Below are 17,134 nucleotides of genomic sequence, written 5' to 3'. Positions count from 1 at the left end.
TGTTTTATGTATATACATGTATATTTTACCACAATTTTTAAAAAGAAGAAAGTTTTGGTAATATAGATTTGCCATCAGAAGTTTGGTAGTTTCAGAAGTATCTGAACACGACACTGTTGGTACATGGGACAGAAAATGCTAGATAAGCAGTATTTCCAGAGTTAGTTCCATAATTATTAACAGTTCTCTATGTCTCAACCTCAGATTCATCACAATAAATCTAGGGTCTTTTACTTAAGAGTTTTTCTCTTTTTAAAAAGATTTATGAGGGCTTCCCTGGTGGCGCAGTGGTTGAGAATCTGCCTGCCAGTGCAGGGGACACGGGTTCAAGCCCTGGTCCGGGAAGATCCCACATGCCGTGGAGCAACTAGGCCCGTGCGCCACAACTACTGAGCCTGCGCGTCTGGAGCCCGCGCTCCGCAACAAGAGAGGCCGCGACAGTGAGAGGCCCGCGCACCGCGATGAAGAGTGGCCCCCGCTCGCCGCAACTGGAGAGAGCCCTCGCCCAGAAACGAAGACCCAACACAGCAAAAATAAATAAATAATAAATAAATAAATAAAGATTTATGAGTAGCTGTGTTTTAAAGGTACTGAATCTTACGAGGGCATTCACAGTGCTGGACCGTAAAGCAGATGGTTATTTCAAATGGTAACTTTGTTCTACAATAAACTGTTAGTTTGGGGGAACCAGTGGAGAACCCTCTCACAACCTTCCGCGGTGGTCTCCTCTCCAGCTAAGGGTGTACTGAAGCCGTCCTCGTATTCCGCAGTCACGTTGACCAGGTACAGGGTCTCTGGCTTCAGGTTGCTGAGAATGACACTGGTGCTCGAGGCTGGCTCCACCACTGTCACCTCACCACCCCCAGTAGCCTCCTTGTAGGTGATGTGGTATGAAAAAACATTTCCTCCAGCAGGCGACCAACTGGTTTTCAAACTGTAGGAAGTCAACTCAGAAAAACTAAGATCCTTTGGCGGCACATAAGCTGTTAGGGGGGGAAAAAAAAAAAGGACATAGTTAAAATTTTTAAATCTATAAAGCAAAAATGGACCTAATGACTACACACTTTTTCAAACGGCTTACATTCATTTGGGAGAGTGGTCATGGAGACCAACGCACTTGAGTAAACGTTGCACACAAGACCACTGAGAGAAAGCCTCTCACTAACAGCCCCGCAAAGAGGTCCCGGTCATTTGTCTTGACCATTCATAATACTAAGTGACGTGTTTAAATAACCAGTTAAAACTGAATTAGAGTTTTGAGCTTCTTAAGACAAAGCACTAATGGAATGGTCCTGCCCACAACTGGAATACTTAAAACAGTAACAGACCTAAAATGAACCATCAAAATGTTCCCATTCATCCCAAGCAATCAGATATTAACCTTTGGTGGTAGACAGATGTTTCAAAGTAATAATTTAAAATTTCTTTCCTAACAAAAGAATATTTATTAAACTAAATCATAGGAAGGCACAATGTTTAAGGCACACTCACTATCCTTAGGGGACATACAATCAAATTGGAGGGACAAGAGAGTATAAAGTTATTAACAAAAGAAAGTAGTATATTTGAATGCCAAATTACTATAAGTGATAAGTGTTATAGCCCTAGAACAGTTTAAAAGTTTTATGAAAGAGATGGAAGAGATCGAATGTTGAAAGACAGAATTTGGACAAATGAAGAAAAAAGGATAGGGAATTCCAGATGTGAGGAAGGATGCCCAAAAATGGTCCAGGAAAGAGAATGCATAAGGAGGATTCAAAGATCCAGGACTATGTTCCAGTCACCTTTGACTCAAAGCAACTAGCTCAGCATCTAACACATGGTAGACACTCAATTCGTGGTTATTGAATCGGATGTGACAAATGGGTTTGATAAAGCTGGTTCCCGGCCCTGACTGAGGATCTAAGATCAAAAACAGCTCATGACTCTTAGGATAAACAGCTTTTTCACCAATAGATACCTGACCCATACCCAGGAGAAAGTCATATCTCAGAGCTAAATGAGCTAAGTTCAGTAGTTTTCAATAACATAGGAAAGTTACTTTTTCCTATAGATAAAAAGAACTGACAAAGCATATTACCCACAAGTTTAGAACCAAAAATGCTTTGTTCACGAAGAGAGAACTTTTACTTTACAAAGTCTACTGACCTTTTTTCTTTATGGCCGCCAATTCTTGCTCAATTCTAAGACAGATAGACTGCGTGAGTTCAAAAGATATCCTCTGAAAAGCATCAAAATCTTCCACTGTGAACACATGGGTCTCAGCAGGAGGAGAGGCGATGGCTTCTAATTCTGAGCGAACAGCATCCTTCACACCAACTGCAAAGATTTCAACATCTGAATTCCTTAGTTTTATAGCTGGGTCTCGGAAAGCATCGGAAGATTTTCCATCCGTGATAAGGATCATGACCTTTGGGACGTTGCTTCTTGAACCCTTGCTCGGCACAAATATTTTCTCTCTAACATAAGTCATTGCTTTCCCAGTGTTGGTAGATCCTCCTCTGTAGGGGAAGGTGTTTATTGCTTCAATTATGTCTTCAACCTTGGTGAATTTTTTCAATGTGAACTCAGTATGAGGGTCCCGGCTGTACTGGACAAGACTTATCTGCACCCGATTTGGTGAAATCTCAAAACTTTTTACGAGAACTTCCAAAAAGGCTCTAACTTTAACAAAGTTTGCAATCCCAATGCTATAGGAACCATCAACCAAAAACACAATATCGGCTTTTATATCCACACCACGTGAGCATTCTGTAAAAAGAAAGAAAGCCCATTAAAGTTCAACAAATACAAATTAATCAATAAAATATAGATAGACACAGCTGTCCCTCTGCATCCTCGGGGGATTGGCTCCAGGACCTCCTTCCCCACACCAAACTCCAGGGATGCTCAAGTCCATCCTATAAGATGGCACAGGGAACTAAGCCCTCCAGATCCGCGGATTCCGCATCTGCAGATTCAACCAACGTCAGACCACACACAATGGTTGAATCTGTGGATACGGAACCCCGGATACGGAAAGCCTACGGTATCCGGTTTTCTTAGTAAGCAGCCTTCTTTAAAAGAAAACTATTGCAGACATTTTGCTTAAAAGTAAACCTGAACCAGGAAGGCATACTCTCAAATGGACCTTCAGGTATTCCAAACTCAGTGATACACCCGTTAACTCACCCACTTGAATTTTCATTGGCTGAGTCTTCTCCATTATTGAAACCGGTTCACTGGATGTCAGTCCCTTCATGGCAGAAACGCTGATCTGGTATTCTGTGTCTGCTGAGAGGTCACGAACACTGAGCGTGGTCGTCTGAGGACCCACACTCAGAGCATGCTGTCGGCTTCCTGTGGTCATGGGTGTAAGGAGAACCTTATAGCCAGTCACTGCGCTAGGAGATGGAGTCCAGCTTAGCTTAACGTATTTTGATGAGACTTCTGTGGCAATCAAATTGGAAGGCGGTTCGACAACTACAAAATAACGACCAGAAGAATGATTTAAAACAGTGAGATGCAGCCCTGTTAATGAGGTCTTCAGGCTTGTACCTCAATTTTCCTTATTTGAATTCATCATGAATGCATCGGGAAAGGTTCCCCAATCCCGGTCCCCCGTTTCCACCTGTACCCATCAAACTGAAAGAGACTCAGTGCCTGAATTTTAATCAGGGAGATGAGAAGTTTAGGGAAAAGGAGGTCCTTGGAGAAATTAATAATAGGACATCTGATGCCTAATTCATTCTCTGGGACCAAGATTTTCCATTCTGGTTTTGGTACTACACTCATTGCCTTTATTCAGGTAACAAAGGAGGCACTTGATGAATATTTGTTAAATCAATGACTTCCTCAATGCTTTAGAAAGTTTTGCTCTTTTAATAGTAATATAAGCATAATAATGTCATATTTAAGATACTTCATGATATGCCAAGAAAGATAAAGAATTCAGCAGTTCTTAAATGACGGGTTCTTATCATCTTAAGCAATTGTATTTCCACTTAAGATAAGAAAAAAGGTGCAGCTACGTTCATAATGCCCCCAAACAGCGGGTGAAACAATGGTTTACAACATGCATATTGACGAGCAAATACTGATAATCTAAAGATGGTCTATCCTTACTCAGTGTAGAACATAGTCGTGTATTGGGCTGGCCCAAAAGTGCATTCGGGCTTTTCCGTTAAGACGTTCCGAACGAACTTTTCAGCCAATCCAACACTTAGCAGATGACGAAGTATTTTAAGCTATTTCAGACCAAATCTTCAAAGTTTTAGATTTGCCAGTGGAATCCGTTTCCCAGAAGATATAGTTCTACGTTTTTATAAGTCAGGCTGCAACAGTGGATGGTAAAATATGTACAAGGTTACTCATTGTCTGCTCAAAACGGCAATCAAACGTCGTCCATAAAAATGATGCCTAAAGAAGTGAGAAGCAGTGGGGGGGAAGCAATGGACGCGCCAACCGGAAGGTTAGGCGAAGCTTTGGAGTGACGCGGAGGCAGCGCTCGGGAGCAGAAGTCTCAGGCGATCGCCAGCAACAGAGAGGAGGCCCCCAAAAAAGACTGCGAACGCCTGCGACGCAGCCCACAGCCCGCTTCCGGGCAGAGTTCCAACGCGGGCAGAGCCAAACTTTGGCCCAACCTCGCACACACACCCTAGCGAAGGCGAAAAACTTGAATGTTTTAAAAGACTGAGTAAAGAGCGGTTGACCGGGGGAAAGCTGGGCGGGGGTGGATTTTGTCATAAAGCAGAGCAGAAAATCAGACATTAGGCAGTAAAACAAAGAAAGAGATTCAGAGCCCATGAAATAATAAGAAGGCGTTCTGAAACAAATCAGACCCAATGAACATTGCCAAAACCCGTGGGGTTTGTAGATTCAAGAGTTTATGTGATTGAAGATGTAGCTATTTAGAACTTCTCTTTAATCAGTTGTGAAGTCTTAGGCTAAGAGGCGAACAGTTATGGAAACTGTGACTTTTTAAGACTCCAAAGGATGCTTATGAAATGCCTTTTCTCTCTCCCATGTATTTAGAAGCAATGACTGATAAAATGGAAGCATTTTCCAAACGTGGGAGGATCAAACTGACTGACGTCTGAAATATTCTTCAGTGCCCTGAAAACACTATGCAGGGTAGGGTGATGGAAACTCTTTTCCTCTGCCATTTAATAGAAGCAGAATGCTGAACTAAATGTCCCCCTGCCTGTGGAGCCGTAACGGCTCTCAAGTAATGGAAAAGGGGGACACGTGGGAACACCCAACAGTTCACTCACCTTCTTCTCCACTGACCAATTCCTCAAGCTGGTCATCCACACCTGAGCACACCTGGGAGATGATCTCATTCTGAATATCCACAATTGCATCGAAGTTGGCCACGTTGAAAACGTGATTTAGTGAAGGTGTGGAGGCGATCTGTTTGAGTTCTTTTGCATCTGCAGCTTTAATGCCTTAAAAAAAAAAAAAAAGGACAAGGATATGGGAAGGGAAATGTGGGAAGTACAGACATTTCCAAGTCCTATTCAGTCATAAACTGGCATTGTTTGGCGTCCTAATGAATGTGCAACTGTTGAAATGACAAAAGCATTTTCCCATTTCACGTAACATGGCCAAAGAGGCAAAAGACTGGTTGGTAAAACAGAGTGGACTCTCATGCCAGCCAGGCCATCATTTGTCCCTGCCATCTGTAAAGATAATACTTTTTTCTTCCAGAGTCCTGAATGAGCTGGAACCCTCTGAATTCTTCAAGTGTTACATAAGAGAGGAAACATAAAAAACACTTAACGATATTACAAGGAGGATCTTTATTAGAATCATTGGCCCAGCATTCTTTGAAAAGCAGCGTGTTGACGGAGAATGTTAATACCGCCTTACTTAATGCATACGCTAAAGGAGCTACGGGAGAGAAATAGATAAGCAGAACTTTTACTCAAAAATGATTTGGATTAACACTACACTACCAAATGCAGTAAAAACTGCTTTCCTTCCTTGAGAAAGAATCCTTCCTTGAGGAATCAAGCCTTCATCTTCCTGGCCATTAAGTATTAAAGTAGTTCTAAGATGAAAATACTTGACCCAACTTGACCTACCCAAAGAGAAAACTTCAACCCCAATACTTCGAAGCTCTCTTGCTGGAATTTCCACTTCGTCCTGGGATTTGCCATCTGTAATAATAATTGCCACTTTGGGAAAGCCAACTCTTGCTCCAGCAGATTCCGTGAAAGTATTTTTAATTAAGTAATCAATGGCTTCCCCTGAAATGAAAAAGAAATATGTTCAGTTCCACGTGACACAATTTTACCGAGATCAAAAGCTATGGGATTCATTTCAAGATTACTTAACATGTGATCATTTGTGCAATGCATCACTTCTTTCCCAAATAGACATTTCATTTATCTTAAAACACCACCACCACTTGTAAAAACATACCTGTCATTGTGTTGCCACCTTTGTATGGGATTTTTTTAATTGCAGCAAGCAGCTCATCCTGTTCATAGTACTGATTTAAGTTAAATTCCGTCCTGGTGTCAGAGCTGTACTGAACAACTCCAACCCTTGTCTTCTCTTCCCCAACGCCAAAGGCAGACACAAGAGCAGCAATGAAGTCTAAAATGTACTTGAAATTATTTCTTCCCACACTCCACGAGCCATCCACAAGGAACACTAAATCAGTCCAGGCACTGACAGAGCATTCTGAAATACATGTGATATATTTTTTAAATGACACACTAATAAATCTATCTAGCATTTAAGGAATACAAACTCACATGGCAAAAAGGTTGCCTCCTAAAATCACTTTGTTCATTAGAACTTTTCACGTTGTTCTTTACCCACAACTGACAGGCACAAAAGAATGTACAACTTTACTGGCACACACAGAAGCATTTTCAGTACCTTCGTGAACATGCATTTCTGCAGCTGTATGTCTTTAAGCTGTCGTATAAGACACTGTGCAAGACTAGATACATATATGACCTATTTTCCAAGAGCCTGTGACCCAAGTATTGTTGCTATTGATTTGTCTATTTTTATAACTATATCCTCACTCTTTTCTCCAAGTAAAAACTATATAAAATATCTAGGAGACATACAAAAGAAATGTAAGCAAAGTGTTTTCGTTCTTGGTATTCCGAGATCAATAAATACAAAACAATTGCTGTACCATTTGAGCAAATGCGGCAGGGTTGAAGAAAAGAGCAAATCTTTTTGAACGTTCTCCTGCATTTTACAATACAATTGTCTAAAGTCTGCAGCTGCTTAGTCTACCTCTAGACTTTTAGTTAGTGGAGTCTTAACAGAAATACCAACAAGCATAAATATGATGCAAAATAGCCATAATATCTTGTCCTAATTATCAATGTATTTAAATTTGACAACGAAAACCTTCTTGTACTAAGCAAAATGGGGGGAAAATATTTTCATTCAAAAGTAGCAATATATGTAGTACCCTTAAGTCACTAAAAATGCAACAATTGGCCTTTACACCCGAACATATTTTTCCCTCTCTCTGTGGTCAGGTGGGGAGGGGGGAACAGGTTGGTTTTTATGAAAATCTGTATTCATAAGGCAAAGCTGAGTGACTTTTCTGAAGATATTTTTGTGCCTGCAGTCAGTTGGTAGATAATAAGAGAAGTATTTGGCTAGGAAGAGGAGGAAAGGTCCGGGGAAATTTGCAAGCCAATACAAGTTGCATGCCTAAACAATTTTTGCATACTATTTAATGGGCCAGTTTAAGCCTCCTGAAAGTCAATATTTAGAATAATGCTTTGATTTAGAATAAATATTGACGATTCAGGGAAAATATTTGCATTGTAACTGCATACTATAAACTTCACTTCAGATGATTAGACATCAAAAAGAATTATAAACAGTGATCTGGCGGGAAAAATTCAGGATAAAGGGAACTTCATGCTCACAATCTTTTTATTGTTATCCTGAGTCATAAATCCAGTTTAAAAGGTGGCAAAATCAGAAGTCCAAGAAACCCTTCAAGGTTCCATCCCAGCAAGTCACACAAAGCAGTGTAAGACCAAAAGGGGCTAGAAGCCACAAAACCAGACAATAAAATTGCTTTCATTTGATTACAAGTGCATCAACTTATCAGAGACGTCTTACAGAGACTCTGGAAACGGTTACAACTGCACCAGCTAAGCCCATGTAAACACCCTAGAAATAAGCATAACATATACAGAGACCTAGAACTACATTTTCATGGCAATGGAGTTGCTGAAAACACTGTGAGGGCATCTCCCTTGTGGTCCAGCCTTATAGTTCCCATGTATCCCTGAGCGACCACCTATTTCTATAGTTTGTCTTTGAGAAAGGAGTTAAGTCCAGTGATGAGCTTTGTTTTTCACCTACTGCCAAAATCCTGCAGGGGAACTTGGACACACGCAAATTTAAAACACTCCCAGTAAAAAGAATGTTTAGTACACAGAATGACTGGTTAGAAAGTCAGAGCGTAGGTGTTATAACCACTTAGTCAGACATTACTATTACATTGCCTGTACTTGTAGAGAAAGCTTACAGAAATTAATATAGGAGTGAGCTCAAACTGTGGACCTAGTTGGAACATCTCCTTTATATTACATTTATAACTTCTGCAAAGCCAAGCACAAATATTAAGGGAAATGCTTACTTTGTATCTCTGTTTTTCCAGGTTTCTTCTCCCCTGGCTTTATCGGGCCACCTGTTTGAACTGAATCAAAACTTGATTATTACAAAAAGAAATGGACCCATACAAATACTTCCTAAGAAGAAAATAAGTATGTTGTCTTTCAAATGTATGGTCCATCCCCAGCTGGTCAGAGAATACAGCCAAATAAGCATTCCCTTGCAAATAAATTATTTTTAGTGAGATTTTAGATATATTTCAAAATGGATATTAACATTGTTGTCTGGCAAAGCCTAATGTTTTTAACAGTTTTCATTCATAATATCCCTGCTGTTTCCAGAGACCAGAATTATAAATCAGGAATGAATTATTCACAGCTACTAACATCTAGGATCATTGGAAGAATAGTTAATACGGATGTAAATTAACTCTGCATAATAACAACTTAAATTCGAAAGTTGGAGAAATCTTCTGCAAAATATAAGGTATACAAGTACTTTATATGTGTGCTTACTTGTTAATTGGCCTATAACTGGTACACTTTCTTCTACTTCATCATATGAAGTGATTGTCACCACATACTCTATTTCAGGTATGAGCTCTGTTAATAAAGTTTCAGTGGTACTAGCTGCAAGGGTAAATTCTTTAGTGGGCCCACCTGAAAATATAGAAAGAAAAACATCAGTGCAACAAAACTTTTTTCACATTTAACATAACATATACTCAAAATCTGAAAATTCAAAATATACAGTTTTTTTAGAATACCCAAACATTATTTTTTAACTGCCTTCCAAAACAAACATTTTGAATTCTAGAAATTCAATAAATGGACTGGCCTTGCCTTTACTCATTATAATCATATTCCATATTTGTTGGAGGACTCAAGTTTTCCTCTAGATTAAAGATATACCAGGATATCAAACAAAAATCTCTCATTATTTTTGAATGTTAATGGTAGATAACAATTTTTTTTATAAAGGAGAGATAAAGCAGAAAAGAATTTAATTTTAAATGATGCATTGGAGGAGAGCACTGAAAAAAAAAAAGAAGGGCTGAAAATCAACTCAAAGACAACAAACCCCATAGGCTAAAAGGAACATCTACTGGGAAACAGCATCCTCTTCTACAGAAGTGCATCCTCCATACTCCAGCGGGGGATGGGAGCCTACTCTAATGGGTAACCATGGTCCTCTGAATTGACTTAAGTAGGTATCAAACATTTCAAGGTTCAGTGCACTGAGCGTTTCCTTATATATTGACAATTATGTACTTCCTTCTAGATTATGATAATGCTCAATTCAATCAGGAAACACAGTAGTTCTTAGGGACTAAGTGACTTTTAAAATTCTTAAACGTATTAAATTTTCATCAAAACATAAATAATCAGAAAAGGTAACGATTGTAAAAGAACCCTGAGAAATGCTCCAGGTTTACATGTGGAGCGTTGAAGAACCCACCAGGGCCCCCATGGGAAAACAAGACACCAGGGCTCTGCTAGGTTGGATGGTCCCGGTGTCAGTTTTTAAGGTATAGGAGTCAGTCACTTCCAACATCTGGAGACCAGATGAACTCTTTTTCAACTGTTTTTCTGCTTTGGAATCAATGAAATAGTTAACGGCAAAAATATTGGGGAAGAAAATATTCAAGGAATAAAAAGTAAATAATTCTTGATCACTTTTTAAGTTCTCGGATCATATGGGAGAAAAATACCGCTTCCCAATCCCCTGATAAATCAGCTTTTAAAATCAGTGGTATTTTTTAAAGGCCACAAGTATGTAAACGCAGCTCTGGTGCTGAGTCATGCTGACATCATCTATCGCTTCTGTCAGCCAATACAGACCTCTTCCTACCACTTGGCCAGTGCTAGTAAAAATGGTTATTTTCCCATTCCACGTTAGAAATAAAAGTTAATCAACAGAGGTGGGTTCTCCACACTTGGAGAACATCATGAATACTAAAGAAAACTTTTGAAAACAAGCAAAACAAGTTTTCTTCTTTCAAAGACTCTTAGCCTTCAGGGTCGACAGAATCTATCTAGTAAATCCTCGTCTTCCATCATGGCAGCTCGTCACCATCCCAGAAGTGTGCAGGACACTGGGCAAGGCGTAACAGCTCACTTCATCGCTTGTCACTTGAAGTGTTGGACAGATTAAGTGATTCAAGAAGAATGTCAAGAAGCGATCATTCTATTTTATAAAAGCAAAGATTACCAGCAATATTCCGATCAGGGGGGAAAGAAGTCTATTTTTCGTAACAACAGCTTAGCACAGCAAACCAAGTTAATAAGGCTAACACTATAAAAATATAATAATGGGTACTGGGCTGGAAATCTGGAGATCTGAGTCCACCTAATATCTTGCGACGTTAGGTGAACCCCTCAGGTTTTCTAATTCCTGGCTTCCTCATAATGAAATGGAAGGAGGGGAAAAGATCAGATTATATCACCTTTGATGTCTCTGTCCTAAAATCCCAACATCTCAAAACTTACCCGTTGTGGAGTCCACTGTTATTTTGAAACCCACAATTGGATCAGGTGGTCTTGCCCATGACATATGAACAGTATTTTCATCTATAATTTTAAAATTCAAGTCTGAAGGTGGGTCAACTGCAAGAGAGAGAGTTGATATCAGTTACATCTTCCAATGTCACAAAACGGTCAATTTAATTAATAAAGAATTGTGTTGAGCAAAGCTTACTAAAATTGTCTTTGCATAAATTTGTTTCCAACAAATATAAAAGATATCTTGTTGGACAAGAATAAAATTAAAAGCTGACAAGATGTGACAAAACATCAGAGAGTATACATATTACAGAAGACAGCACAAAACACTTTGGATTCTTGAGTTGCTAGGTCATCCAAGAATGGCCAGCAAAATCAAGCATAATAGAAACATATTTGGATACAAGTACATACAGGTACAATGAAATCACATGTAATAACCACATATGCAAACAATTCACATAACAATTAAGGAACTTTCGATACATGCTGAGTGTATTTTGAATAAGCATGCCAAATCACAACCTGCTTACAACCACAGAGGTTAAGCGAGAACACTGACATAATACATTTTTTCCATAATGTGGAAAAGAATCAATGATATTTTGGTTCATTCTCTGCATCATTGCCTCGTTATTAATTTTTGTTTGATAATTCTCAATCTGTGGCAGAGATGAAAAATGTATTTTAATAAAAAGGAGGAATCATGGGAAATTTAGCACTGTTATGTCTCACAAGGAAATATACATTTAAATGTATATTTGTATTCCTATAGACCAATGTTCAAAAATAGTAATAAGGGATGTCAATCATTTATAAGTACATAAAGAGTGATATACAGATGTTTATAAAACTAACAAACATTCTGCCTGTTTACACCACTTTGCTGTACGTTTGCAAGGTGTAAACCAACACTGTTATTTTCCTTTGCAGCAGGTATACTCCATACTAGAAGTGGCATTTTAAATTAAAATGCCAGTATGGTCCTTTACAAAACAATGGTTAATTATGAAAAGACAACATCAATGTATATTTATGGACATTTATTTACAGAACTTAAAGAAAACAGTGAGGAAGGATCAGCAATCTGAAGACATGACTGCGCATAAATCTTGGAGAAGTCAATGACAGGAATAATTGAAAAGTACAGAAAGCAATAGTTTACATACAAAACTGTACAGCATCATGCACGTGTCAATGAAATGTTGACTTGTTTTTAGTTTCCCACAATGAACGAAAGCCTCCATGTACAATAGTCATTACACAAAGACATTCCAGAAATATTTTATAATGATATTCTCTCTGCAGTGTTCATGCCTCAACATGCAGCATTGTACTGACTCACTGTCAGTGCATGGTCAATGCATTAAAAATTATTACTCTTGAAGCAGGTCAACACAATAAGATGACTTTCCGCCATACTCTTCTTAAAGTGTTTCGGATTGAAAGTATTCCTTGTGAGTCAGAATTTTTGGTCTCTGTTTTGAGAGATTACAGTCTCCTTTTAGGTTTTCCTAAAGGTCAATTGAACTATAGCAGTAGCTTTGAGACATGAGTCATAGAATTTAACTGGGGTTAGGTATTTATGTAATATTAATAGCACATTTTAATGGAAATTATACAAATTAAGCAAACATTTGCTTTAATGAACTGCTGCTTCCACCTGCAGGAGATGGCTTTTTATATTTATTGGATACGCTAGTAATGGAATGAATGTTATTTTTGTACTATCCATACACAGGCAGTGAGATTAGACTATTAATCTACATGCATAGTTTAATTATTCAACATTCTGCTGTCTGTAACCGTTTTGCGAGGTTTACTGGTAGTCACCACTTAGTATAACAAGCATGCAACAGATGTTAATAGGACAATAGGTATTAAGAATATCATTATAAAATATTGTTCCAGTAGCAATGGCTCAGGACAAATTTAATGCAAAGGCAGACGCAACTGGCCTGAGCATGCTTTTAAAAAAAAATCAGTACATGGAAAAACAGTACCACCAACCTTGCAAGGAAATTGACCTGAAGCAGCAGACATTAGGTTAAAACTGCTGAAGGGCAGCAGCAGCCCACCTTGTTGATTTCCAAATGACCAGGATTCCAGAAAAACTGAAAAATTGACTGTTGGGAAAAGTCTTTAACATTTCAGAGGATTTTAAGGTGTTTATAGAAACTCAGATGTGGTACTTGGGGAATCAAAAGTAGGAAAGAATGGTCGACCCGCATGTGTACAACCGAGAGCCCTTTCCACTTTCCTTCTTGCCACTTTTATCACTTGTAAAACCTGTTAGGCTTGCCATTCTGTTTATATATTTTGCTTGTTTGTTTCACGAAAGAAGATGATAAGGCAGGTGTGCGTGTGGACCCCGTCAACTTGAATCAATGCGAAATGTATTTTCATTAACTTTGAAAATCTTTTATTTTATATCAAAATAATTCACAACTGCCCTTTCATTGTTACAAGCAGCGTCTATGCAGATGCCAGAATATTTCTAAGATGAACTATCTACATAGCGATTATGATTGTAAAGAGTCATAGTTGCATAGAATAAGAATCTGAACGAAGACAAATAGAAGTCAAATTATAAATAAATAAGATAGCAATCAGATATATATTCATAAATCTGAATACTGATGGTAAAGAAGCTAAAATTTTAAGTATTCATAACACTAGCAGTTTAAGTTCATATTTATGAATAATGCTTTTTGTTATCAAAAAGCCATGCTATGGGGCTTCCCTGGTGGCGCAGTGGTTGAGAATCCGCCTGCCGATGCAGGAGACACGGGTTCGTGCCCTGGTCCGGGAGGATCCCACATGCCGCGGAGCGGCTAAGCCCGTGAGCCATGGCCGCTGAGCCTGTGCGTCCGGAGCCTGTGCTCCGCAACGGGAGAGGCCACAACAGTGAGAGGCCCGCATACCGCAAAAAAAAAAAAAAAAAAAAAAAAAAAAAGCCATGCTATGAAAGCTGCATTCTGCTGATATCTTCCTTAGATAAATTGGCAGGATTTAGGACTTTTTAGGAATAATTATAGCTAGCATTTGCTGAGTGTCTCTTCTGTGTCAGGCAGAGAGCTAGTCACTTTATATATCGGCTCCTTCTTTTCTCATGATCACCCAGAAGAGTGGCCTAATTATCCCTGATTAACGGATGAGTCAGTGAAATTCGGAAAGGTTAACACAGCTAATAAGCAGCAAAACTTTGATCCCATAGTCTGACTCCAGAGCATACAGTTTCCTACCATACTGGCTTAAATGTAAAAAATAAGAAATATTTGAGTGAAAGATTAACTTTAGAAACCAATATTGATATGTATTTGCCTATTAAAATATACATAAGTATTTCTCTACTCTATAAAAAACCTTTATTTGATGCCTGGTCATCAATAAATATGTGCTATTCAGACATCTCCAATTCAGATACAGATAGAATTTGGTATATTAACTTTACAACTTGTTCAAGCAATTTTGAAACTAAAGTATCTATCCTGATATATAATTTTTTTTTACAAAACATTGTTTTTAATTATGGGACCCAGGAGGAAGACCTAAAAGTTTACCCAGAGATAGATGGATGGATGGATGGATGGATGGATGGATGGACAGGTGGGAGGAGATTAGTCTAGTAAGATTTGGCAAGTGTATAAAACGTATCAAAGGTAAAGGAAAACTGAGAACACACTACTAAAATATCATCTTGATGAACTAGTAAGACCTTTAGTCTAATCTTTGTGATAGCAACACTGAGAAGGGTACTACCTTAATGGCAGAAACCTTGAGAAGTGCACAAAGCGTGGTTTTACTATATTCAGCACGCATTCGTTTAAATTTTCCGTCCAAAGCTAGTATAAATTTAATGATCTCTGCCACGATACAGATACTCATTTCGTGTGTGTTTATAAGATACCAAAAATAAGCAGTTGAAAAGTTAATATTTTAGACAAGTAATAAATTATTCTGTACAGATTACAAAATGCATCCTTTCATGAAACTGACTGGGTTGACCCGTTTTCAAGCAAGAAAGCAGCACAGTGTGGGCAAACTAGCACGAAACCGGGACTAGAAGACCTGGGTCTTATCTATGCCTTGTCGCTAGGCTAGGAACAAGGTCCTCATTTTCTCATTTGGAAAATGAGAGAATTAGAACAGATGATCTATAAGTTCCCAACGAGTTTGAAATTTCTGTTAGAACATAAGTGAGACACAGGATTATAGAAATATACATTAATCAGCCTCTTAACCTAGACGTAAGATAATTAAAGCTTATGACTTCGACTCACTCATGAATTAAAAATATCCAGTCGTTCATTATATATTATGAACTACAAATCAGACTTACTAAAATTACAACTCTATTTTTTACAAAACATATGTTCACCTCAAATTCTAGATTAACTAGAAAGGTGTCTAATTCTCAGGGAACACTGGCCATTAATCTTTAAATGCAAAGTGTTAAATTTTCTCAATGGCAATTTACATACTATATGATACAGGAACCAAAAATAAGTCACACATTCTAGATCTTACAGAGCACTGGCCAGCTTATAAGGTTAATAAAGTCTATGCTGTAGCTAAAAATTACAAATATTAAAAGCAAAAAAAATCATTTTCACTCTTATTTCTATGGAACAAATACTGTATTATGAAAAATAAAGTTCCTTGTATAAGTAGGTAGAAGAAAACAACACGACAAAGGTGGTACTCCTATAAAAAAGCAGTGCAAAAAGTGAACGCCAAAACCTTTCAATTAAAGGTACTGAGCTTTCAACATATAAAAAAAGTAAGTAGAAATTGACTGGAAAATAGTATGAATACAAGAGTACAAGTATGAGTTGCAAAAGGGAAAGAAAAGTAGCAATGGCTACTTTTTTTTTAATGTACCCTTTTTTTTAAACATCTTTATTGGAGTATAGTTGCTTTACAATGGTGTGTTAGTTTCTGCTTTATAACAAAGTGAATCAGCTATACATATACATACGTCCCCATATCTCCTCCCTCCTGCGTCTCCCTCCCAACCTCCGCAATGGCTACTTTTGAACTAAGATCAAAATAACATAGCAAGAAGCAGGGGCTGCGAGTTGAATTTTTGAAATGTGCCATCAGAAATACTTCAGAGAAATTCTGTTTGCGGCCCATTTTCCCCAGAAAGGCCTTGGCCACAAACTTTGTTAGCCCTTCCCAGGCTCCTGGGGCCACTTAGTAATTAACACCCGAGCTCTGCTGTCCAGTACTGGAGCCACAAACCACACGTGGCTATCAAGCTCTTGAAATGTGGCCGGTCCAGATGAAATGCGCTGCAAGCATAACATACATACCCAATTTCAGACTTAGTTACAAAGAATGCAAAATATCTTACTAATAATTTGTATATTGATTACATGTTAAAATGGTAATATTATGGATATATTGGTTAACCTAATATATGGATATATTAAGTGAAATATGTTATAAAGATTCATTTCTCCTGTTTCTTTTTCCTTTTTTAATGTCATAACCAGAAGATTTTAAGTTACATATGTGGCTTGCATTTGTGGCTCACAGTCTATTTCTTATTTGACAGTGCCAAACTAGAATAAGGCCCCCTCGAAATAATAAATCTTACAAAAGGATCATTATTAAATGCTGGCCTAAGGGGGGTGAGAGACAAGAAGAGAAACAGCTTAAGAAAGCAAAACAAAGAGCTGATTAATGTGGAAATAAATACAAATCTAAAAGATAAATTATGAGAAATACGGAAACAATCAGTAATGTAGAGAGTAAAAATGTTCTTTTCAACTGCACTTTGCTAACCAGCCATTATCCAATTCAGATCTGACTTTTTTCCAGTTACATCATTTCCAACCCAATTCTTGTCCTAAGAATTCTCAACCCTTTCTGATTTTCAAATAACTATTTTCTTAATGAGCAATAAATATGCCACTTTAGTGAATTATCTAAAAATATCTTTAGTAGGGCTTCCAGAAGTTCCTCAAGTGAAATTCCTTCCTAACAACGACACAGAAAGGAACATTAAAGGCAATCTCATCTGAATATTACTTCAG

The 17,134-nt window shown here is 38.1% G+C and overlaps 1 protein-coding gene across 5 annotated transcripts in view; it reads right to left on the bottom strand.

Moving 5' to 3' along the window:
* The window catches only part of COL12A1 (collagen type XII alpha 1 chain), a 140,296-nt gene that overhangs the window by 95,619 nt on the left and 27,543 nt on the right, over positions 1 to 17,134 (bottom strand). For 4 of the 5 annotated variants that reach the window (XM_067011302.1, XM_059035889.2, XM_059035890.2 and 1 more), the window contains exons 3-11: positions 11,079 to 11,195; positions 9,105 to 9,248; positions 8,615 to 8,674; positions 6,406 to 6,669; positions 6,066 to 6,230; positions 5,253 to 5,426; positions 3,172 to 3,462; positions 2,149 to 2,751; positions 711 to 983 (exon numbers count right to left, since the gene is read on the bottom strand). The exons of the other annotated variant lie outside the window; for it this stretch is intronic. In XM_067011302.1, coding sequence (XP_066867403.1) covers positions 711 to 983; positions 2,149 to 2,751; positions 3,172 to 3,462; positions 5,253 to 5,426; positions 6,066 to 6,230; positions 6,406 to 6,669; positions 8,615 to 8,674; positions 9,105 to 9,248; positions 11,079 to 11,195 — 2,091 coding nt within the window. The remainder of the gene's footprint in view (positions 1 to 710; positions 984 to 2,148; positions 2,752 to 3,171; positions 3,463 to 5,252; positions 5,427 to 6,065; positions 6,231 to 6,405; positions 6,670 to 8,614; positions 8,675 to 9,104; positions 9,249 to 11,078; positions 11,196 to 17,134) is intronic. 5 annotated transcript variants of the gene reach the window in all.

Source organism: Kogia breviceps, chromosome 13 (assembly GCF_026419965.1).
Source record: "Kogia breviceps isolate mKogBre1 chromosome 13, mKogBre1 haplotype 1, whole genome shotgun sequence".
Taxonomy (NCBI): Eukaryota; Metazoa; Chordata; class Mammalia; order Artiodactyla; family Physeteridae; genus Kogia; species Kogia breviceps.
The sequence above is the reverse complement of the archived record's forward strand: the minus strand, read 5'-3'. Positions and strand labels throughout refer to the sequence as shown.